Raw genomic sequence first — 21,825 nt, forward strand, 5'->3', positions numbered from 1 at the left:
CACAGTTTGTAAATCACTTGGTTAATGTGTAGCTCACCTTACCCTATTGAATTATGCAAGGCAGAGGCTACCTGCAAGCGTACCTCATGAAAATCTTTCATGAGGTATTATTTTCTTACCTAATCTAAACTTATCTACTTAAGTTACAAATATTTTTAAATTTTAGTTACTTTTATAATAATAAATAAGGAATACACTTGAAAAACAAGAAATATAATACTTACCTGGATCTTTTTTTTTCTGTCAACTGTTGATGAAACTTAACCCTACTTTTTTACACTAGTGGTACCACTAGAGTAAATATTTTTTTTTACGTAATTAAATAATGCACAAAAGAATACAGAATAATAACATTTAAAAGCAGACAATTCTTTGTACAGAAAACAATGTAATATAATACATCATTGTCTAGATTAAAACTTTGGCTTTCTGTTGTTTATAAGTAATATAGTATTAAACATCAGAGATAACTATTGGCTATTTGTGAAAGAGAGGATGTGATAGGTGGGCATGACAAGAGGGGTCTGATTTTCTACTTCTTGGCTCTGTAACCAAATAAGATTGAAGGCTTTAAAAATTATGCTTTACCTGTGTGATAACTATAACATAATGAGTAATATACATGAAATTTCATACTTCTCAGAGGAGTGGTAAATAAATTAGAGAAGAGGAAATACCTAGAAAGCAAATGTCACAACTGTCATACTACAGTGAGATTGAGGATTTTAAAAATATTTCCTTATAAAATTAAAAACTTAAAACTAATATAATATTAAAATTTGATTTATTAACTACATTTTTATGCTAAGTTTATTCGTATATCATGATAATGAGGTAGTTTAATTATATTTTGAATGTAACATTCTAAAAAAGTTGTAACATGAGCACAATCTGAGCATGCTATCTATAACACACATCTGATCCATTAACTCTATGCTAATGAGCTCGTTTGGGCACCTTTTTCTGTGGATGTCAAGAGGCTTTACTGACATAAGCAACTTTACAATCAATGTATGCCAAGGAAATTATAAAAGGTGCTCATTTTAAACTATGTAATACTGTAAGTATTCCTGAATTATTGACATGGGAATCATCGTTATATCACTGGAGAGTTGGAAGAGTTACGATCAAGCTAATAGTCCAAACAGAAACGAAAATTTTTAGACTTTATATAGCTTAGTTAGAAAGCCAGCTAAGTTAAAGTGCTTTTTTGTTGTATCAATCTAGTAATTTATAACTTTTCATATGTCAGAATGCATTTATAAAATCTACAAAAATAAATTTGCCTATCCTCTCAATGTGTAAGATTGAACTAGGGTTACCAGTGCGCAAGTATAAGAACACTTTGCCAAAGGCTAAAGTATCTCTATTGGTGATACAGTAATATTAGAGGACTCCATTAATATGTGTCGAGAATAATAATGAACACTAAAGGACAAGAAAGGAAAATAAAACATTAAAAATAAACAATACATGAACATGTAAAGATATGAAATGATGAATATAATCAAAGGTAGACCTTTGAAGATTATTCTACGAAAAGTTGAAAGATATGTACATTTTTCTATTTCTTAACTTTAAACATTTCTTTGTACTATACGTTAGCTATAGTTAGTAATATGGTAGAGAAATATGTAAACATTTACCTTAAGAAAAACGTTTGATATTCATTTAGGAGGTTTTAGAGGTTATGCAAATGAAATATGCAAAATATAAGATGTGAAAACGTATTTTTATACTTAACATGAAAATCACCTTCAGAGTCTGAGTGCAAATAACTACAATAAATAAATAATGAATTTTTAGTAGAAATACTTAAATAAAATAATCTCATTCTTTGTGTACAAAATATTTCTAATCTTTCTACCAATTGTTACGAAACTACAGAGTTATCATAAGTATTGTTAAACTGTGTATCATTCTCCATAAGAGATGCATGTCAAATGGGCATAGCCCATAAACTTAGAGTTAACATAGCATGTTTCACTCTTTACATTTTGTTTTTAAAGGAAGGGCAAACAAACTCAAGTCATGGTTCATACATGTTATTTTTAACACAAAATTAAGCACTTTTCCAGGACTTTCAAGGATAAAGCTAATTAAATTTTAAGGACAAACATACATATTTTTTTTCTTACTGAGGAAGCATTATCAGTAATTATAACTAACATGAATTAAAACATTACTTTCTGGTTAGCTCCAGTGACCACAGGTTTAAATGCTCTGCATAATTTTTATTATTTTGACCACTTGTATTTGAATGACAACTTTTAAAATAAAACTAGGTATAATGATTTTGAAACTGAAGATGCTGTTAAATTTGAACTTTTGGTTGATTTGTTAGCAGAAAAGTTCCCAATTTTTGTCACTGATTCTGCACATTGTTTGGCAAAGTCACAGCACTTTTGCCTTTCATGTGACTTCTTAAGAATGCAGTCTCTTATTGTACACAAACATATGGATTTTTTGCAAATGCAACAAAAACTAAAACTCTGATTAGATTGCCACTATCCTTGTTTAGCTGTGACTTGTACTCTTCTTTGTCTAGTCATCTATCTCTGAAAGTAAAACTTCTAGACATGGCAATTGATTGTTGTGCATGTAAATGAACAATGAAAACAATACATATGATGGCAAAGCAGAAATCCAAGGGAGAGTATGCATTGCTTTTCAAATCAGCAGTCCATGACAAAATAGTCCGATTTGCCAAACATATTTTTAGATGAATTTTTAGTTCAGTTTGTGCTTTCAAACATATAGAGTAACATAATTTAAAGTTTAATAGACCCCAGAGATTCAACTATTACAGTTCTCTTGATTTGCAAGGGTTAGGAGCTATTTTGACAAATTTCAATAGTTTTTACAGTTTTAAAATGGGTCTATCAAAATTCACAGGTTCCTTCAAGGTATATACAAACCTTATAAAATAGTAGGAATAAATTTATAACTTATACTAATTATATATTAGTTTTACATTCTTCCCAAAGTAAAGATCATTCTTTAACATTCAGAACATAATAGCAAGACATACAAAAACTAGATATAAGAGCAGAATCAGAAGATGACATTTTAAAACCAGGCTTATGACAAAACAGGAATCATCAGTTGAAGCCTTTACCTGATATTTCTGATGCTTCTACAACTTGCCAGATGCCATTGGCTATAATCACTAAAACTAGAAGAACAAAAATGTGAAATTATGATAAGGTACTCTGAAAATGATGAAATGATTGAAGAAAAAAAATGAACTAACTGGTTATAAATCTAATGCTTTCTGAACTGTATAGTGCTAAAAAGAGAACAACAAAAACTATACAGATCAATAAAGTTTACTATCAACTAATTCTTTGAATATACATATAAAACAGAAATACATAAAGCATTTAAAACACATCTGATCCTCAACCTCATGCACCAAAAACATTCTAAAATTAAATTAATGTATAATTTATTTTTTGGCACAATTATTAATCAATTGTTTTTGTCTATTAACATAATAAGCTTTAACAAGTCATCACAAAGTGCAATGAATTTTTCAGTAACACATTAACTTTCTTTTCTATAACTTGTATAACAACCTTTATCAATTTCATATACATAGAATACCAATCAATTAAATATTAAGGCTTAAAATAATTTGTTAATTTTGCAAATAGGTAGAACAGCAACCAATTCTAAGACTTGACAGATAATTAATTTTGTGGATAGATAAAAAAACAACCAGTTCTGAGGCTTAACAGACCTTATTAACAGAAGTTTCACGAATACATCTTAACCCTGCAACTATATCCTCTACTTTTACAGAACAACTTGAAATACGTTATTATAAAGAGTAACATTTTTCATCGTAAGAAAATAGCTGGACATACCTATGAAGTAGTTGAACCATCTGGAAATAACAAGCTTTTGGATTGCTAGTACCATAAGAAGCAAGAGGAAGAGAGAGAGAGAGAGAAATTACTAACAAATACACAGAAAAAAATAACACTTAATATTTGATGATTTAAATGTTATTTACCAACAAAATGGCAAATAATATTACATTAAAAAAAATTATTCTAGGAATTAAAAATATGACTGTTCTGAAATCTAAGCAGTTGTTTATCCACAGAAATAAATAAAACATAAAAATGTCTTTTAGATTAGTATTATGTTTGATTATTTTTTTTGTTTTGTCTTGCTAATGTTTCATTTACAAGTATTTTCAGGCTTAATTTTAACTTCATATGAAACCAATTATTAACAAAATAAAAACATCAGGTTTTGAGAAAGAAGCTTTTACATTTCTACAAATATTGTTTTAAATCTCTGAAATCCCTGCCTGTTTATAAACAATTAGAAGTTTAGAAAATCTCTAGACAAATATGATTACACAAAAAAAAATAATTAGGATTCTAATGTTTATACGATTTTTTGCTTTTTAGTTGGTATATTAAATTAGCTAAATTGTTCACTGGGTTAATTTATAGTTCTGTTCAATATAGGTAGCTTGCTTTGATCAGAAACTACAGATAATGTACAGGGGTTTTTACTTCTATCCACTACTTCAACAATCTACTCATTGATCTGATACTTACAGGAACAAATCTCCAAAAATGGACTGTGAAATTCACTAAACCATAAATCTTCTGCTTTTTGAGCCTACATGAGTAAAAAGAAAAAATGGCAGCTTACAGTATGATACAACTATTCTGTATAATGTAGCTTATTGTATGATACAACAACTTTTCTGTATAATGTAGCTTATTGTATGATATAACAACTTTTCTGTATAATATAGATTATTGTATGATACAACAACTTTTCTGTATAATGTAGCTTATTGTATGATACAACAACTTTTCTTTATAACATAGATTACTGTATGATACAAAAACTTTTCTGTATAATGTAGCTTATTGTATGATACAACAACTTATTTTTAATTGTACATTACTGTATGATATAACAACTTTTCTTTATACTGTACGATACAACAACTTTTCTGTATAATGTACTTAATGTAGGATACAAAACTATATGTATAATGAAGTTAAATGTAGGATACAAAACTTTTTTGTAGAACGTAGATTACTGTATGATACAACAACTTTTCTTTATAATGTAGATTACTGTATGATACAACAACTTTGCTGTATAATGTAGGATACAAAACTTTTTTGTATAATGAAGTTAAATGTAGGATACAAAAGTTTTTGTACATTGTAGCTTACCGTAGAGTGAACAGTTTATATGTATAATATAGCTTACAGTACAATAAAACAAATTATTTTCTGTATAATGTAGCTTACTGTATGATATAACAAATTATTTTCTGTATAACGTAGGTTACTGTATGATATAATAAATTACTTTCTGTATAATGGAGCTTACACAGAAAATAATTTGTTATATCATACTTTAATGTAGCTTACTGTATAATATAACAAATTATTTTCTGTATAATGTAGCTTACTGTATGATATAACAAATTATTTTCTGTTTAATGTAGCTTACTGTATAATATAACAAATTATTTTCTGTATAATGCAGCTTATTCTATGATATAACAAGTTATTTTCTGCATAATATGGCTTGCTGCAATTTCATAAGAAAAAGTTAAAGATAACATTTTAAGAACCATGGTAGGTTTTTGATATATATATGAGCTGAATTATTTAATTTTCAAGTAATTCTGCAAATAGACTATTCATGCTGGTGTAGAAAACTCGTCTAATACTTGTTTAAATTATCAATTGCATGAACCAAGAAACTAAACCACTGTCAAAAATATAAAAAATGCTAGAAAGAGCAACTTTCATTGGAGATGGTTATTTATTTGCTTTGACCACATGCAAAATAAAACTAACACACACTTGAAGTCAAACAAACTATACTAGTAAAACTACAATAGCATTTGTGCAAAGAAACATTTTCCTTTAATTTAAAGTTTGATCATACTGGTTTCACAGTCAACTTCAACAGAAATGGAGATAGACAAAAATAACTATAATTAAAACTCCTGGCCATAATATTTTTTATCCAAACAAAAAACTTGTAAGTTTTCTTTATCAAAAATTTAACAAATCCTGCAACTGCTTGTTTGTTTGAAGTTAAGCACAAAGCTACACAATGGGTTATCTGTGCTCTGCCCACCACGGGTATCGAAACCCAGTTTCTAGCGTTGTAAGTACGCAGACATACCATCACAAAACTAAAACCCATCGACCCTTGCACAATAAGCAGCTTGATGATTGATAATTCTTATATTCATGTTATTCTACTTAAAATTAGTTGAAAGTAGTTTCATTTCACATAAATTTCTGCAGTTATACATTTTATACAATGTTCTTTAGTTTCATTGTTATAGCAAATAATTTTGCATTTTGCTGAGTAAAGATGATTTGGCATAACCTAAGGCATTTAAAGAAGTTTAAAAGTTCAAAGTGGCTTGTAATATTAATGTGTCTAAACACACGTATAAGAAGTTGAAATAAAAGCATTATTAGAATGCAATGAAGGTAATTCATTCAATAAAAAATTAATATGATATCAAGTCTTGTTTGTATTGTATCACTGCACCATTGACATACATCTTCGTTAAATGGCATCAAATTATCCAACAAAACACATTTTCTCTAGCTAATATTTAACCACCTTCAAAAACAATTCCCATTGGATATAAAATAGATTATGGAATAATTTCCTTTTCGTCATTATGTTTATAATTGGCAATCACACATTGTTTAAACCAAGTTGCTTATATCTATATATATATATATATATGGTAAATTTGGATGGGCTTTACTAACCGGATTACCTTGTTCATATATTTGAGTTACATAGCAACTGTAAGTTATATTATTATATTAATTTTCTGGGGGGGTATGCATGTCTAGCCAAGCACCACCCCCCCACACTTTGCAACTCCTTCCTGTACTACTGGCCTGGTTTTGTCTAAATTAATATCAAAGAAGTTAAAGCATCTTATTTCTGGAAAATTAAATATATTTATACACAACACTTAAATGCTACAATAATAATTTAATGTTTTTACCTAATAATATGGAATGGGTAGCTTTATTTCTAGTTAAATTATATTTTTTTTCTTGGAAATGGAAATATTTCACTTATCATCATCTTATTAAATTCTGATTGTTTAACATCTGTACTAACTAATATGTAAAAAGACACAATAACGTTTAACATTTTCACGATTTACTGGAACATTCCTGTTGCTGAGCCTATACTTTACCTTTCTTTCATCAATATTTATTACAGTTTTTTTCTTAACTAGTTTTTCCAACATTTCAATATTTTCTTTTCATGTGTGAGACAATGTATATTTTTATTATTATTCATGGAAAAGTTTTTTGGTCTCATTTGTAAACATTTAAGTCAAAAAAGTACACTAAGACTACAACTTTCTCTTCATATTTTGTCTTTGGAAAACCAAAGTACAGTGGGAAGTGTGAAATGGGAAATACATTTTCAATATCGTAAAATTATAGCTTACAATAAAGTACATTATAGTACAGATACAGCTAGAATCTCACACTGAAAATGTGGATAGATCAGTGCAAGGGAAAGAAAGAAGCATCTGAAGAACACCCAAAGAGGGGAGATCCTCGCAGTAGGGGATCATACGTGGGATACAGCACCACTTCTGTACCAGGTATACTTTATGCCCAGTGAGGAAAGAGGTATTACAAATATGGGCAGAAAATGAGAGAAGAACATCCAAAAGGAAGAGAAAAATGGTTGGATAGCGATCCAAACCACCTTATAAGAGAATTTCAATCCTTTTGATGACAGTAATGTGGGTGAGAGTAAAAGGATGTGCCCCAAAGTGTAGAGTGGCTATGGCACAACGGACTGTACACGGCAAGTCAGTTGCATCCAAAACCCAGCCACTGGGAACCAACATTCATGTGGGGTAGGAAGAGGATCATACTGTTGGTAGTCAACTACAATCCAAAACCCAGTCACTGGGAACCAACCTCCATGTGGGGGGTAGAAAAGAGGATCCTACCTGACATCCAGTCAATCAGAATAATAAAGATGTCCCTGTATTGTGAAATATCCCACTCAAAACTAATCAGACAGGAACCACTCCTCAGTTCAATGACATTCTCAATATATGAAAATCTTTGAGAGATAGTGCATGAGGAAGAACAGTAGGAACCTGCATGTTCATCCATCGTGACCCACAACACAGTAGCAATGAACATGAGGTCAATTGAGTGAGGGAACCGAGACAACTGTAGTACATGTGTGAGGACTTATGTTGATTGGTCCAGCTCTGAATCCAAAACCCAGCCACTGGAAAACATCTTTGTGGGGGTAGGATGAGGAATCCCAATTAAAGGATTGAACTGCAATTTAGATGACTCACTCCAAAGCTACAACACTCCCTCAGATAAACCTGTTCAGAATGGAGCTTCAGGTTGGAGAACATCTCGTCATCTACACCAGCAGAACACCACCATCCTACTCTCAACTGAATGGATTCTTCATTGTTTGTATCACATATATTGATCACATTCAGGAGGCTGCCTCCATGGTCTACCACCCCAGTGGCTTTGAACTAGAAAGTAGTAAGGACTCCCATATTTTACAGTTGTACCGGCCAGTAAGGAGCAATCAGAAGAACTTGACAAGGAGTGCAGTGAATGACTGAAATCACCCTGGAAAGGAGACATATGAAACGATACACGTAAAGGTATTTGTTGGTTCAATCCTAGCCAAATGTATCAACAGCCAGTGCAAGTGGATGAGGAACCAGAGACGAAAACAGAGATACCTTGGTATTGTGGTAAATGCATACAGGTGAGGAATACCCTACTGATGGCACGGCCACTGAAAAATGTGAGGATTGAGAAACCACTCCAGTCGGGAAGGATGATACATGACCAGATTGAATATACCTGAAACATAGCATGCAAGGAGATGAATACCAAGCATGTGGGCCCAAAAAAGTAGATTGAAGGTTTGACCACAAAGGGAATGAGAATGGGTGCTGCCTTGGTGATTGATATAAGCCACCACTATAGAATTGTCAGAATGGATCATGACCAGATGATTCCTGGCAAGAAGCTCCAGAAAGTTGATATGGTAAGACCTCTTGGCCAGAGACCACTGACCTGAATCTTCCTGCTGATTAACCCATGCACCCCAGCCATGTAGGGAAGCATCCGTGAAGATATGAAAATCTGAATGATCGGGAGGAAGTGGAACACCCATCAACATGTGGGCCTTGTCCAACCACCAATGCAAATGGGAAGTAGGAGTATCCAAGAGATCCCGTACAAAGTTCCATTTGTCATACAGAGTCCATTGAAAATACCTCATATGCACTTGACCTAAGAAGATAAGGGTTTTCATAGAAGATCATATCCCGAAAAGCAAAAGCACCTTGTGAGAAGTAATAGAGGGAGCAGTAAGGGCATGGAGAACTGAAAGCTCTATTGAATGGAGTTGAAGATGAGAAGGTTGGACCCAATGAGATGAGTGTTGAAAAAGATACACAAGTGGATGAGATATTGAGTAGGTATAAGGAAGTACTTCTTCAACTTGATTAACCAACCCACCCAGGCTGCTGTGTGATGAGCAGACTCCCATTCGAAATGAGCTAACAGAAGCCAGTTGTACATGTAATGATGTAAGTGCAATCCCCAAGCATGCATATGTTGGGCAAAAGCCTTGACCACTTGACAAAAGACATATGGGGCCAAAGCAAGCCTGCAGGGTAGGGCAGGAAATTGATATACTACCCCGTGATGAACAGAACAAAGATAGTGCCTCGACCAACGAGATATAGGAATATGCATGCATACAAGCATTTGAGACATCTACCTTGGTCATCCATAAACCTGGAGAAAAAGCCCACCTGAGGGTGAGAAAAGCCTCCATGGTAAAGTGGGGCAGAACCAAAAATTGTTTGAGGTGGGACAGGTCAATCACAGGCTGCCATTCTCTGGTTTTCTTGGGTACCACAAACAGTCTGGAATAAAAACCTGGAGTAGGATGAGGTACAGGTTCAATGGCTTTCTGGGAAAGAAGATTTTGTATCACCTCAGACAGACATTGACTGGTGGGAGGATCCTGAGGCAATGGAAAGGATATGGGTACTTGAGATAACAAAGGAGGGGAAAGGAAGTGGATGACAAGTCTCTCAGATAATACCCAAAGATCTGTGGTGGAATCTCGCCATAGAGGAACCAGATCGGTCAAGCGAGCTCCCACTGGACTGGAACCAACCGAGTAGTCACCAGTACTACTGGTGACATGTTCATCTGCATCAAATAATACAATGGGTGGAGGAACCTCTAGAGGTAGGAACTGGTAAGAAACAGGATGGAAAACAGTAATAGGGGATTGTCAAAGCTCTGAATGAGACAAACAATCAACCAAAGATGAAAGGGTTGATTGCTATCTCACTAATTTTATACAGGATTCTAAAGTCTCAGGAAAGTAGACTGGTGTAGAAAAGTGGCCATACTTAAGTCCTGAAGATAAGTAGGTGGTAAATGAACTTGGGACAGTACAAGATCTCTCCTCAAAAAATCCCAACAACAGTGAAACCATGTCTGTAAGGAAAGAGTTGAAGAAGACAAATGTGCCACTGTGGAGGTAATCAGGGAGAGGGTATCCCTCAAAAAACCCTCAGGATCTTGGTGGAGCACCTCGGAAAGGAAGAGGATAGTGGACAAGTACCATAGGAGAGTCGATAGGGTAAGATGTAGGTGGGAAAATTGGGTGTAAGATAAACAAACAGTATGATCAGGATCTGCCTCCCACACAGTCAAAATCGATTCCAACTGTTGAGAATCAAGAAATGGCCTGATGGTATGCTATAGCAAACTGACCCAAAACCCATGGAGGGCAAGGCATAATAATGCCCTCATGCATCTGAGATACAAAATGTTCTTCATGAACCTTAATATGCAGGGAAGAGGGAAACACAAAATGGTAAGAGGAGGGGGTATCATGTAACAAGAAAGGAAGAGGATTATAAGAAATCGGGAAAATGGATAAAACAGAACACACCTGAGAAATCACGTCCAAAAAAGCTGTATTATATCTAGATGGTTCTGCAGTAGGAACATAGGAAGACATCAGGTGGAGGAAAAAAGCTGTCAAATTACTTATCAGCACGAACAGGTTCAGTATGTTCAGGAGGAAGCTGGGAAATATCAGGAGAAGAAGGTTGATTTATATAACGATCAATCTCACATCAAATTAGGGCTGATAATTCCATAGTCGAGTTCCCTTCATCTGCTGCCTGTTTAAGTGTGCTGGTAGATGGTATTATCCTCAAAGTGGTAACTTGGACTTCGGAATTCATCATTCAAGATGAATAACCAAACAAATCAGTGTTAGCATAAAGAAATAAAAACTGTAAAAAAAATAAGTTATTGTGAACTTTTGAAAACGAGAATAACAATTCCATTTCAGAGTAAATTACCAAACATTTCTATAAAATTTCAAAAAAATTCAATAAGTTACAAAAAACCAACAAACACACAATTGAATAGCACATAGAAAAATGTTCTGACATGAGCACTGCCAAACCAGAAATGATAGTTCTGCAGAATTGAATAGAGGGAGTCACATGCATCAGAAGGGTGTATTTCACTCTTATTGGTGGAGGGTTGTCACATGATGATATACATGCGAGATGATGTTGAACCACGTTGATCATGGGGTATGTGGGAGCTCAAGGCTTGCAGCATGTGAAAAATATTTTTGCATATAGAGGACAGCACTGAACAAGAATAGCTATATCTACGAGGAGAGGTAATATACCATATCGGAATTCTGCTTTACAAGTACATTAGAAAAGAGGAAGATTCAAATAAAAGTTTAAAAATCCTTGTAAAACTTACCAAGAACTACCATGCTTAAACAAAAGTTATAGGGCCTGGACATCACATTTTAGGTGGTGGTCATCCCCACCATGTATTTGATAGTAATGGGTGGGGTCATTAAATGCAAAGAGTGCACGCACTTTTGCAAAGCATGTTTTGTGCAACACTTTATCACTAGATAGTTCCATAGTAGCCAATTACCTGCAAGAGCTGCACAAAGCAAACTTTGAAGAAAAACATCGATGTTGCTTAGTTTTTATTTTCTTATTTCTACTGTATACTTCTATTACTGTGCTTCTCCTGCATAATAATATGACTTGGCACTCACATGAATCCAATTTCAAGAACTGCATATTTCTATGTATTTTTTCCAAAATGTTTAAATCAATGTCATGGCAATTTTCAGTACATAACAGTAAATTAACCAGTCTCTGCTAAAACCACATTAAAGAAATGTAGGAACACATGCACTGCATTTCTACAGAGACTGTGTACTACACACAAGATTTCTACATTTCTCTTGTACATTAATGTTTGTTGTTCTAAAATCACCCAAATAAATGAAGTGGTCCCTTCCAAATGAAATTAAGATGCAGAAATAGCAGACTTCATTTGGATTCCACCTTCAAGCAACACTGCATCAGCTACTTAAAATACCTTTCAGCATGAGCTCAGTCCTCGGGACTGACCTCATAACCATTTTGTGCTTGTTATAGTTTTCATGCTTTAACTTTTAAATTATTAAGTGTATGTTAACAAAAATTGGCAGATTATCAGTAAAAATTACAATGCTTTCATATACAAAATATAATTTTTTTATTAAGTCTTAAGATTTATTAGGTAAAGTTTTTCTAATGCTTTTTTTTTCTTTTTGCATGTTGCCTATCCAACATGCAAAGTACTTTTCATTTTAAGATTAAAAATACTTTTATTCATCAGAACATTTTCAAATTTCACATATGAAATATTTATAATGTACAGATAGATATTAAATGCCTCTTATGAAAAACTTTATATTTTATCTGTTATTTTCACTAACAAATCTCTGTATGGTTGGTAGATTTTACCGATCTTGTAACCACCATAAAAAATTAGTAAATAAATATAAATTGTGCCTCTTTCATTCCAGAATGACCACAAATTATAACATGAAGACATAAACTTATAAACTAAATATATATATATATATATATATATATATACAGTTGAATAACCACAAGATCATAAATTACTGTATCAATACCATAGAATTCCACTATAATCTATCAAGCTTAGTAACTAAGCTGTATTTCAGTCTAAAAAAAATATGAAATTTCGAGCAGACTAAATGAAATCTTGGTTCAAAAGAACGAGATGGCGTTCTGACACACAAAAATTGCTGAGAAAGCCACTAGGGTTATTGGTTATTCACATGTCAAATATAGAAATAAGTGTATATAAGGGACCATTTAAAAAAATGGAAAGAGGTGAGCAGGGAAATGTGTTTGTTTCAGTACATAAGCAATATCTCAGCAAATAAAAAAGATAGAAGGTTTTTATTTTATATCTTGTCAATATCAGTAAATTGAGTCCCTAATTTGTACAAAACTATAGACTTAGTATTTTGACATCTCAAACATCTAATTTGAACCAGTGCTGCATCAACATACCACGTGACACATAAAAATTTAAGTTTAACTGTGTGTTTTTTTAATATATACCTTTCATTTAAGAAATTGAATAATGTATAATACTAAAATTTGAATTATAATCTACAGTTTGATACCAAACTTATTGACATAAATTCATGATATAGTTGTTCAATAAAGTTTTGAATGCGAGTCAACAAACACGATGACATGGCCTTTGACCTGTGACCCACCTGGAAAGGGTTAAGCCATATAATAGTTTTGTTTACTTTTAATCATTCACCTATTTATATATATAATATTATGTAAATGACACTGCTGAAATGGGTTTGGCCATTATTGAGGAGTATAATGCCATCACAATAAAGAAAGAAGAGTAGAAACAATTCTTCCTTCATGTAGTGCGGGATCACAGAAGACACTTTTCGAACATCAAAAAGGAAACAATAACAATGCAAAAATGACTAATCACAACAAAAATCATATAATTATACTAACGTACATTAATGAAATAATATGTTTTAAATAAATCATTCATACATAACAAATGTCTTTATATCATAAGGTACCAGGCCACTGTAGTATAGAACTTCAACCTCATTGAGCAACCTCTAAATATGGTTCAAAATGGACAAAGTTTGACATGTAATGTTTCTTTGTACACTGGACAAAATTAGGGGGTGAGAGCTTTAGAATTTTTAAGCTGAAATTTTACGTGTAAATAATGACCACCCTAATACACATACTAATTCAAAATCCATTAATTTTTTGACCAAAACTCCATCAATTTTGTAAGTTTGGACTAAGTTTGGTTAAATATTTCTACTGTGAGAAGAAAACAAATAAAGGACATCAGTAACACACCTCCACTTCAGAAAGAGTTAATACCTTATAGCATAAATATTTGTGTAAAGAATATTATGTTTACCTTCCAACTGAGAGCTCCAACTTCATAAATGTGATAAAATTCATCGAGTGTCAGATATCTAGTTCTGCTTGTATCCAGTGTTTTAAACATTAAGTAGACATCTCTCTTACCTAGGGGAACAGGGAAAATAACGTCGTTTTAATGGACTGGAATCATCACTAGATGCCTAACTATATTGTATATGTATGGTCAGAAGGCAAATACCAGTACTGATACCAATCAATTCAACAATACTCAGAATCTGCAATTATAGTTTACTGTACTTAAAACACCTGTTTCAGTACTAACAAGCATATTCATTTTTAATCTTTTATTGATCCTCAACTTTTACTTATAATAAACCCTGTCACGTACAAATAAAACTGGATGTTTTGAGAGTAACATTAAAGTATGTAAAAGATGAAAAGTTAATATTTTCCTTACCTGAAAATGTATTTCCAATAGATACTCACCTCTGTATACATAGTTTACACTTTCCTTGTGTATTTGCCAAAGAATTGCTTGCCACTAGTCTTGGGGCAACTCCCACCTAATTTCACATGATTTTACTTGAATTGTGCTACTGCATGATGAATCCATCATGTGAGAAAAATCATCCACCAATAGGAGGACAACACCCTTCCATACACTCCCTATGCACTTGCACTCATGAAACTTCATTCTTCATTGAGGCAAGGAAAAAAGGCACACTGGAAGTAGAGAGGATGGGTGGGGAATGCATGAAGAGCTGAGTGTCTATCGGAAATACATTTTCAGGTAAGGAAAATGTTAACTTCCGAGATGATACCTCACATCTTCACACAGTTTAGCTGGAATCCCACACTGAATTGTTGGAGGGACCAGTGCAAATGTGACCTAGATGAGCATCCTTCAGAAAACACTCGAAGGAAGCACATGGGGTGTGAAACTCAATAGAAGGGGCTCCATAAGGGCAAACCCATAGAAGACTGCATCTCTTCTTATCTAAGGTATACATCTCATCTGTAAAATAAAAAGGCAAAGAAGCCATATGTGTTTTGGAGGGACAGACAGAATGTAAACATGACCATTTGGGTACTTGCACATAAGCAGATGGATGGCCATTATGTGTGTAGTGTGGTTGGTACATGTTCAGACCATATTTTGTGTGCTCACCACAACTCTACTGCCAGACTCTATAAGACAGACTCCAGCTGCAGGAGGAGGAGGACACATGAATTATGTAATATGGATATGTGTGCTCACCTCAACTCCTACCATCAGACTCTAGGGAACAGATCTAACTGTGGGAGGAGGGCATATGACTTATGTACTATGGATTCTTGTGCAATATTGGTCCACATGTAATATGTGCATACCTCAACTCTACTGAACAAACTCTGGTTGCAGGAGGAAGGCAAAAACGTGGCATGAGTGATGTATAATAGGTGTGGCCTGCACTACACTAACACTTTTCACCATATTGGTATTCCTTTGTATCACCCCAGCAGTTGAATACAGCCAGTGAGGATTCTCCATGGTCTACCACTTCAGTGGCTGGGAATTAGTAAGTGGCAAGGGTCTCCCATACTCCACTCAATGAAAGGGGTAGAGGAGGAGAATTTGTGTAGAGGAGATCTGAAGAAAGTGCCTGGATCCCTATCAGTCCTTCAGTGTGGAAAGGTCTTTTACTGAAGACAATGAAATGGGTGACTGAAAAAACTTTATTTTTTAAAGCCAGCAAGAACAAGCCAGAGAAGTGGGCAGAATACTTCGCTATTTCTGGCTTTTTCCATGATAGTCCATGGAATATGTATAGTCTGGATGGGATAATTCAGTAAACAGATATATATATATATGTCTTGCAGAACCCCTCCATGTCACAGTGGACACAGGTGGAGCCAGGGCAGATAGTTATCCTGGCTTGATGCATAATTTGGGTAAGTATACCATGGAAAGCAACACTAGCCACCTGGTGGGATCCTATAAAATGAAAAAGGGGCTCTTAAAGAGAAATAGTATGTATTCTTCTCAAAAACAGTGAGAAGAAGGAAAGAAGTCTATGGGAAAAAAAAAGTCCAAAGATAGGGACAGACACCCTTAAGGGAGAGGTCCAACATAAGGCTGAACAGCTCAACAGGACACAGTCCCAGGAAAGGAGTAGATAAATGCAGTGGAAGAAGAAAGAGGAACCAAGTCAAGATAAAAAGATGGTAAAAAAGATAGGAATACAACTATTCAAAGGGGCAAAAACAAGATCATGCAAAACCTCACTAACCTCTTAGATAGGTATGGGAATTGGGTGAAAAGGATGAAGGAGAATGAAGAAGCAGAACAGAGTGTAGAAGACAAGGAAAGAAAAACCTTGAGGTACCAGGAAAGAAAAAATACCATGGACAAGGCTGCCAGACAACTAATAAAGGCAGAAAGATGTTTCACAGCAGAAGGAAAGGAGTAGCTGAAAAACCAATGATAAAAGAACTGCCATAGACGTTGATAGACAAAGGTAGTGGCAGGGCGACAAGAAAACTGAAATACAATAGAAAAGTTTGGTCCTATGGTCAACAGATCAGGCAAACTCCACGCATGAGGATGGAAGAAAAACATTCCTCAAGGTAGAAGGGATGTGTGAGGATGAAAAAAAAATGAGAGAGGGGGGATATTGGGAAGAGGAAGAGGTGTCCAAATGGCAAGTGGACCAAGGCTAAGCTGGTCAAAGAGGCACCAACAATAGGTCCCACGAAGGAGAGAAGTGGGAAAGCTGAGGACCAGAGGGAGGAAATCAATGGGGGGAATAGGCATATAGAAAGAGGTGAGATCAGACATGGTTGAGAAAATTGACAGCCAGAGCTGAAGGATGAAGAATAGAAGGCCATATGACAGGAAGTTCAGAGTTGTGAAGGGTGGCAAGTAAGTCCAAGAGGGATGTGTCCATCCAAGAGCAAACTCAACAAAAGACTTAGACAGAATGCATTGATAGAATTTAGACTGACTGAGAAAGGTGGCCCACCACCAAGATTTAAGCTCCTAGCAAACGAAGGAAGAAGATCAACTCAATATGAATGAGACAAAAAATATATGTCTAACACCCAAAAGCAAAAGGTCCTGGAACACTTGCCTCATGGATGGTTGGTGCAAGAAACAACTGTGGAATGGACTGAGTGGAACATGACCAAGTGATCCACTAATAGGGACAGGAATGGGAACAAGCTCAATGAATAATGAGAAGGTTGAGCACATAGATGTGGAGTGAATGCTAGTACAGCATTCAAATATCAGAAGTCCTGCCTTTATCAACAAATGTGCTTCAATCAGAGAGGGAAGCATCAAAGAAGGGAGACATCTGGTTTGAGAAGTGGTAAGAGATACAGGAATAGTACAGGCACAGACCAGTCACCATGATAATTCCTTGGGTCTGAAAGGTCCACTGTTGAAGACATGAATGCATAACTCAAAAGAATGAGAGGTCCAAGGAAGACAGCCCCCCCCCCCCCAAAAGCAAAAGAACCTCTCATGCAGTAAGAGAATGAGAAGTATAAAACCTAGGGACCTGATATACTATAACTCACAGGTGAAAAGTACCAAATATTGAATGGGCACGAAAAAGGACTTAGATCCAAGGATAAGCCTCCTCTCCCCTCAACTGAGTAGTCACTGTAAAAGAAAGGAGGTGGGAGAAAACATCCAAGAAGAGGTCAACAGAAGTAAATAGTCTGAGAAAGAGAATGACATCCCCAGGCTGTAGAAAAAGGCAAATGAAGGCCCTCACAACATCAGTGAATACAAAATGGGCCAATGCTAAGTTGAAGGGAAGAGAAAGGATAGTTGGAACATACAAAAAAACAAGTGCAGGAAGGGCCTAGAATGACATGGAGGATCGCGTTCGACACATAGACCATGGCCAACCACAGACCAGGTGGAAAAGACCACAAATGGGGGTTGGAGGGAGGTGAAGAGGAACAAGAAAACAGGAGAAATGAAAAACGACTGTCAGTAAAAAATAAGACCTATAGAAGGACAAGAGCTGGGCACTCACACAATCATGAGGAGTAAAAGTCATTGACAAGAAGAGTAATGAACTAAACTTTTGGTAGAGGGAAGATGAGAAAAAGAGAAGGCCTGAAATCTGGTATGGGAAGGTCAGGAGTACACTGATTTAGATGAGGAATAGGATTAAAGGGTAAGGTAAAGACAGAGGAAAAAGCCCTCACAAACATCAATGAATAAAAAATGGGCTATTGCAAATTTGAAAAAACCCAGGAAGATAGCAAGAACAGAAGCCATAAAACATTAGTCCAGGACACCAGAGATAAAGAAACCCCACTGAAGTCATCCGAGCAAAGAAAGGAAGCCAGATAAATAATAAGTACACAAGAAGAAAGGAAGGAGTACAGTAAAGAGGAACATAACCCAACAAAATGAGTCCCAACAGCAGAGAAACAAAATATAGATGGACAAAGGAAAAGAAGGGGAAAAGATCAAACAGAGAAGGGAATGAACATCTGCAGAAACCCATCTGAAGCATGAAGAGGTGGCTCAGTGAAGGGGCAAAGTTAGGAAAGGAAATACAAAAGTGTAAAAAACAACAACAAAAAAACACAAAAATGGGAAACTAGAAAGTGAAATAGAAAGTAAGGGGCCCAATTCCCCAGCTGGCCAAACATATATCAATGATAGTAACCAAAATGTATTTTTATCTAAAAAAATATAACATTTCGAGCAGATTAAAGACACAACCTACCTCCTTGAAATCTTGGTTTCAAAGAAAGAAATGGCATCCTAAGAATTTAAAATAGTTGAGAAAGCCACTAGGGGGACTAGCTTCTGATTGGTTATTCATGTCACATATAGAAGTAAGTGTATATAAGGGAGCATTTCCAAAAATGGAAAGAGGTGGGTGGGGTGCTGCTGTGTTATATTTATTACATGAGCAGTATCTTAGAAAATTGAAAAGATAAGAGGCTCTTATTTTATATTCTAACTTGTCAGTATTGGTAATTTGAGTTTCTAATTCATACAAAATTATAGACTTAGTATTTTGACTTCACAAACATCTAATTTAAATCAGTACTGCATTGAACATACCATGTGACACACAAAAATCAATGTTTACCTGTGTTTTTTTAATTTACTTTTAAATTAAGAAATTGAGTAATGTATAATACTAAAATTTGAATTATACTCTACAGTTTATACTAAACTTATTGACATAAATTCATGAAATAGCAGTTCAATAAAATTTGGAATATGAGTCAACAAATGAGATGACGTGGCCATTTAGCCGTCACCTGTCTCGAAAGAGTTAAAAAGCTTCCAAAAGCCCTAGCAGAAATAAGGCCTAAATGTGAACAAAGTATAAACCACTGTCTTCAAAAATTCATGAAAAATAAAAAAGCTTTTGAAATAAAAGCCCCCAAAAAATAAAAATTTAATTAATGATGCAAATCTCAATAAATTGAACTCAGACAAGAAATTTAACAGGTCTGATTAACATAATGCCTAGGAGAAGAACAAAGTTCAACAAGAGTAAATGAAGAGGGGAGTTATTATATATGGACATGTGTCACCCTCATATGTAGAGGGCTTTTGTTGCATAATGGCACCATCATGCAGTAGTGCTATTAATGTAAAATCGCATGATATTAGGTGGGAGTTACCTAAGTGCTAGTGGCATGCAAATTTCTCTGGCGGACATGCAGAGAAGATAGTTAAACTGTGTGTGTGTGTGTGTGGAAGGGAAGTATCATCACTGAACCCTGATTTTTTTAATGCTCCTTCTAATTCCTAATTATGATACTCTTCTGGAAGAGTCCAGAGTTTTCAATATATGCCTACATTGAGAGTAAATGATGCAAATGAGACTGGATGTTTTGAAAGTAATATTAATGTACCTAATGGTTGAAAAATCTGCTTTTGTACAACTCCTTCTGATTGCTAAGTATTATACTCTACTGCAAGAGTCCAGAGAGGGCAGACAGCAATTACTAATATCAGTTAATTTCTAAATAACCTTAGTAAAATAATGCTGTCTACAAGATGTGTTAATGATTGCTACAGAAACAAAAAAAGTAATATAAACATGAATTAATTCCAATGTTTCAACATTTACTGTTTCGGCTTAGACAAGGATTACTGAAAAAAGATTGGTGTTCCTGATCTAATCCAAAAATTTTTAAATCGTCAAAGTATCTTACTTTGAATAATATTCTGTCAAGAGAACCAAAGAATTAATTAGTGACAGTAAACTGCCTCTTCTCTGTACCCCTGTTGCACAGTATACCTTATCCAGTAAGAAGCATATAACATTAAAAAATGATTTTACTAAATCTATCATTTTTGCTTTTGCTGACCCCAAGTTCTAACCTAAAAAAATAAATAATTTCAAAACCTCTATATATTCTAAGGCCATATGTATATATAAGTTATAAATTAATTTTTTAAAACACATTCATGAATACATGAAATTTGACCCATAATACTGACTTCCACATGAAAAATAAAGTAATGAAATATCAGATCTCACTAGACAGAGTATTTTTTTTAATATTTTTCACACACAGGAAAATATTAACAGCCTCTAAAAATTATTAAATCAAGAGGTTGCTTTAAAATTTGTTTACTTTATGTGATAAGAAGAATAAGTTTGAAGATTTTTAATGAGTTTTTATTTGATAAACTCTATTCTGCATAAATATACTAAGCAGTAAAAACTCTGTATTTGTCATCTTTATCAGTAATTCTATTATTTAGGTTTTTACATGCAAGATAATGGGATAAAAATACTTTGACATCAAAATGTAGAACACTAGAAACTCCTGGAAAACAATATTCTAGAGATACTTACATTAATTACTGGAATTTCTTCTTCAGCAGTTTAATTATAATATTGGCAAGTGACCAAGTCACTAATATGATGAAAATTGATTCTCCACTTATTGATATGAAGACTACAAGGTTTTAAGTAATAATATAACTATAAAACTAACTTAAATTGTATAATTTGACTTTAATGAATTGTTCCTGCTTGTTTCTACTGTGGGACGATGTTTTAGTTTCTAGACTGAGGCCTTCTTCAGGTCAATCTGAAGGAAGCCTCAGTATAAAAGCCTAAAAATATTGAATTACTCTAGAAACAGGCAGAAGCAATTCATTAAAGCTAAATCTATACAATGTTTACACTCCTTAAATAACCTTGAAACAACAACTCACTTAAATGCTAAGAAACTGTGCTCTGAAATTACCTATTTATAGATAATAAAAACATTACCGAAGTCAGAACTATTAATCTGGATAAAGAGTAATTTATTATCCAAATAAACAGGTGTGCAATGCTACTCATTACAAGCAGAAGGTAAGAAATGCTTTACTCACAGACTTTGGGCTTAGAAAGTGGTGACAGTAAGACCTTAGAAAGGTGGTACGGAAAAGTAAAGTTTGTAGTTAGGAGTAGGAGCTAGACTAA

At 34.2% G+C, this 21,825-nt stretch overlaps 1 protein-coding gene across 3 annotated transcripts in view; it reads right to left on the reverse strand.

Moving 5' to 3' along the window:
• LOC106460613 (two pore calcium channel protein 1-like) overlaps positions 1-21,825 on the reverse strand; it is a 91,820-nt gene that overhangs the window by 31,303 nt on the left and 38,692 nt on the right. For all 3 annotated transcript variants that reach the window (XR_002610801.1, XM_022387383.1, XM_022387382.1), the window contains exons 11-14: positions 14,406-14,515; positions 4,578-4,641; positions 3,870-3,914; positions 3,119-3,175 (exon numbers count right to left, since the gene is read on the reverse strand). Coding sequence is in view for 2 of the 3 variants with exons in the window: in XM_022387383.1 (XP_022243091.1) it covers positions 3,119-3,175; positions 3,870-3,914; positions 4,578-4,641; positions 14,406-14,515 (276 nt within the window). In the remaining variant the exon portion in view is untranslated. The remainder of the gene's footprint in view (positions 1-3,118; positions 3,176-3,869; positions 3,915-4,577; positions 4,642-14,405; positions 14,516-21,825) is intronic.

This window comes from Limulus polyphemus, unplaced genomic scaffold, assembly GCF_000517525.1.
Source record: "Limulus polyphemus unplaced genomic scaffold, Limulus_polyphemus-2.1.2 Scaffold804, whole genome shotgun sequence".
Lineage (NCBI taxonomy): Eukaryota > Metazoa > Arthropoda > Merostomata > Xiphosura > Limulidae > Limulus > Limulus polyphemus.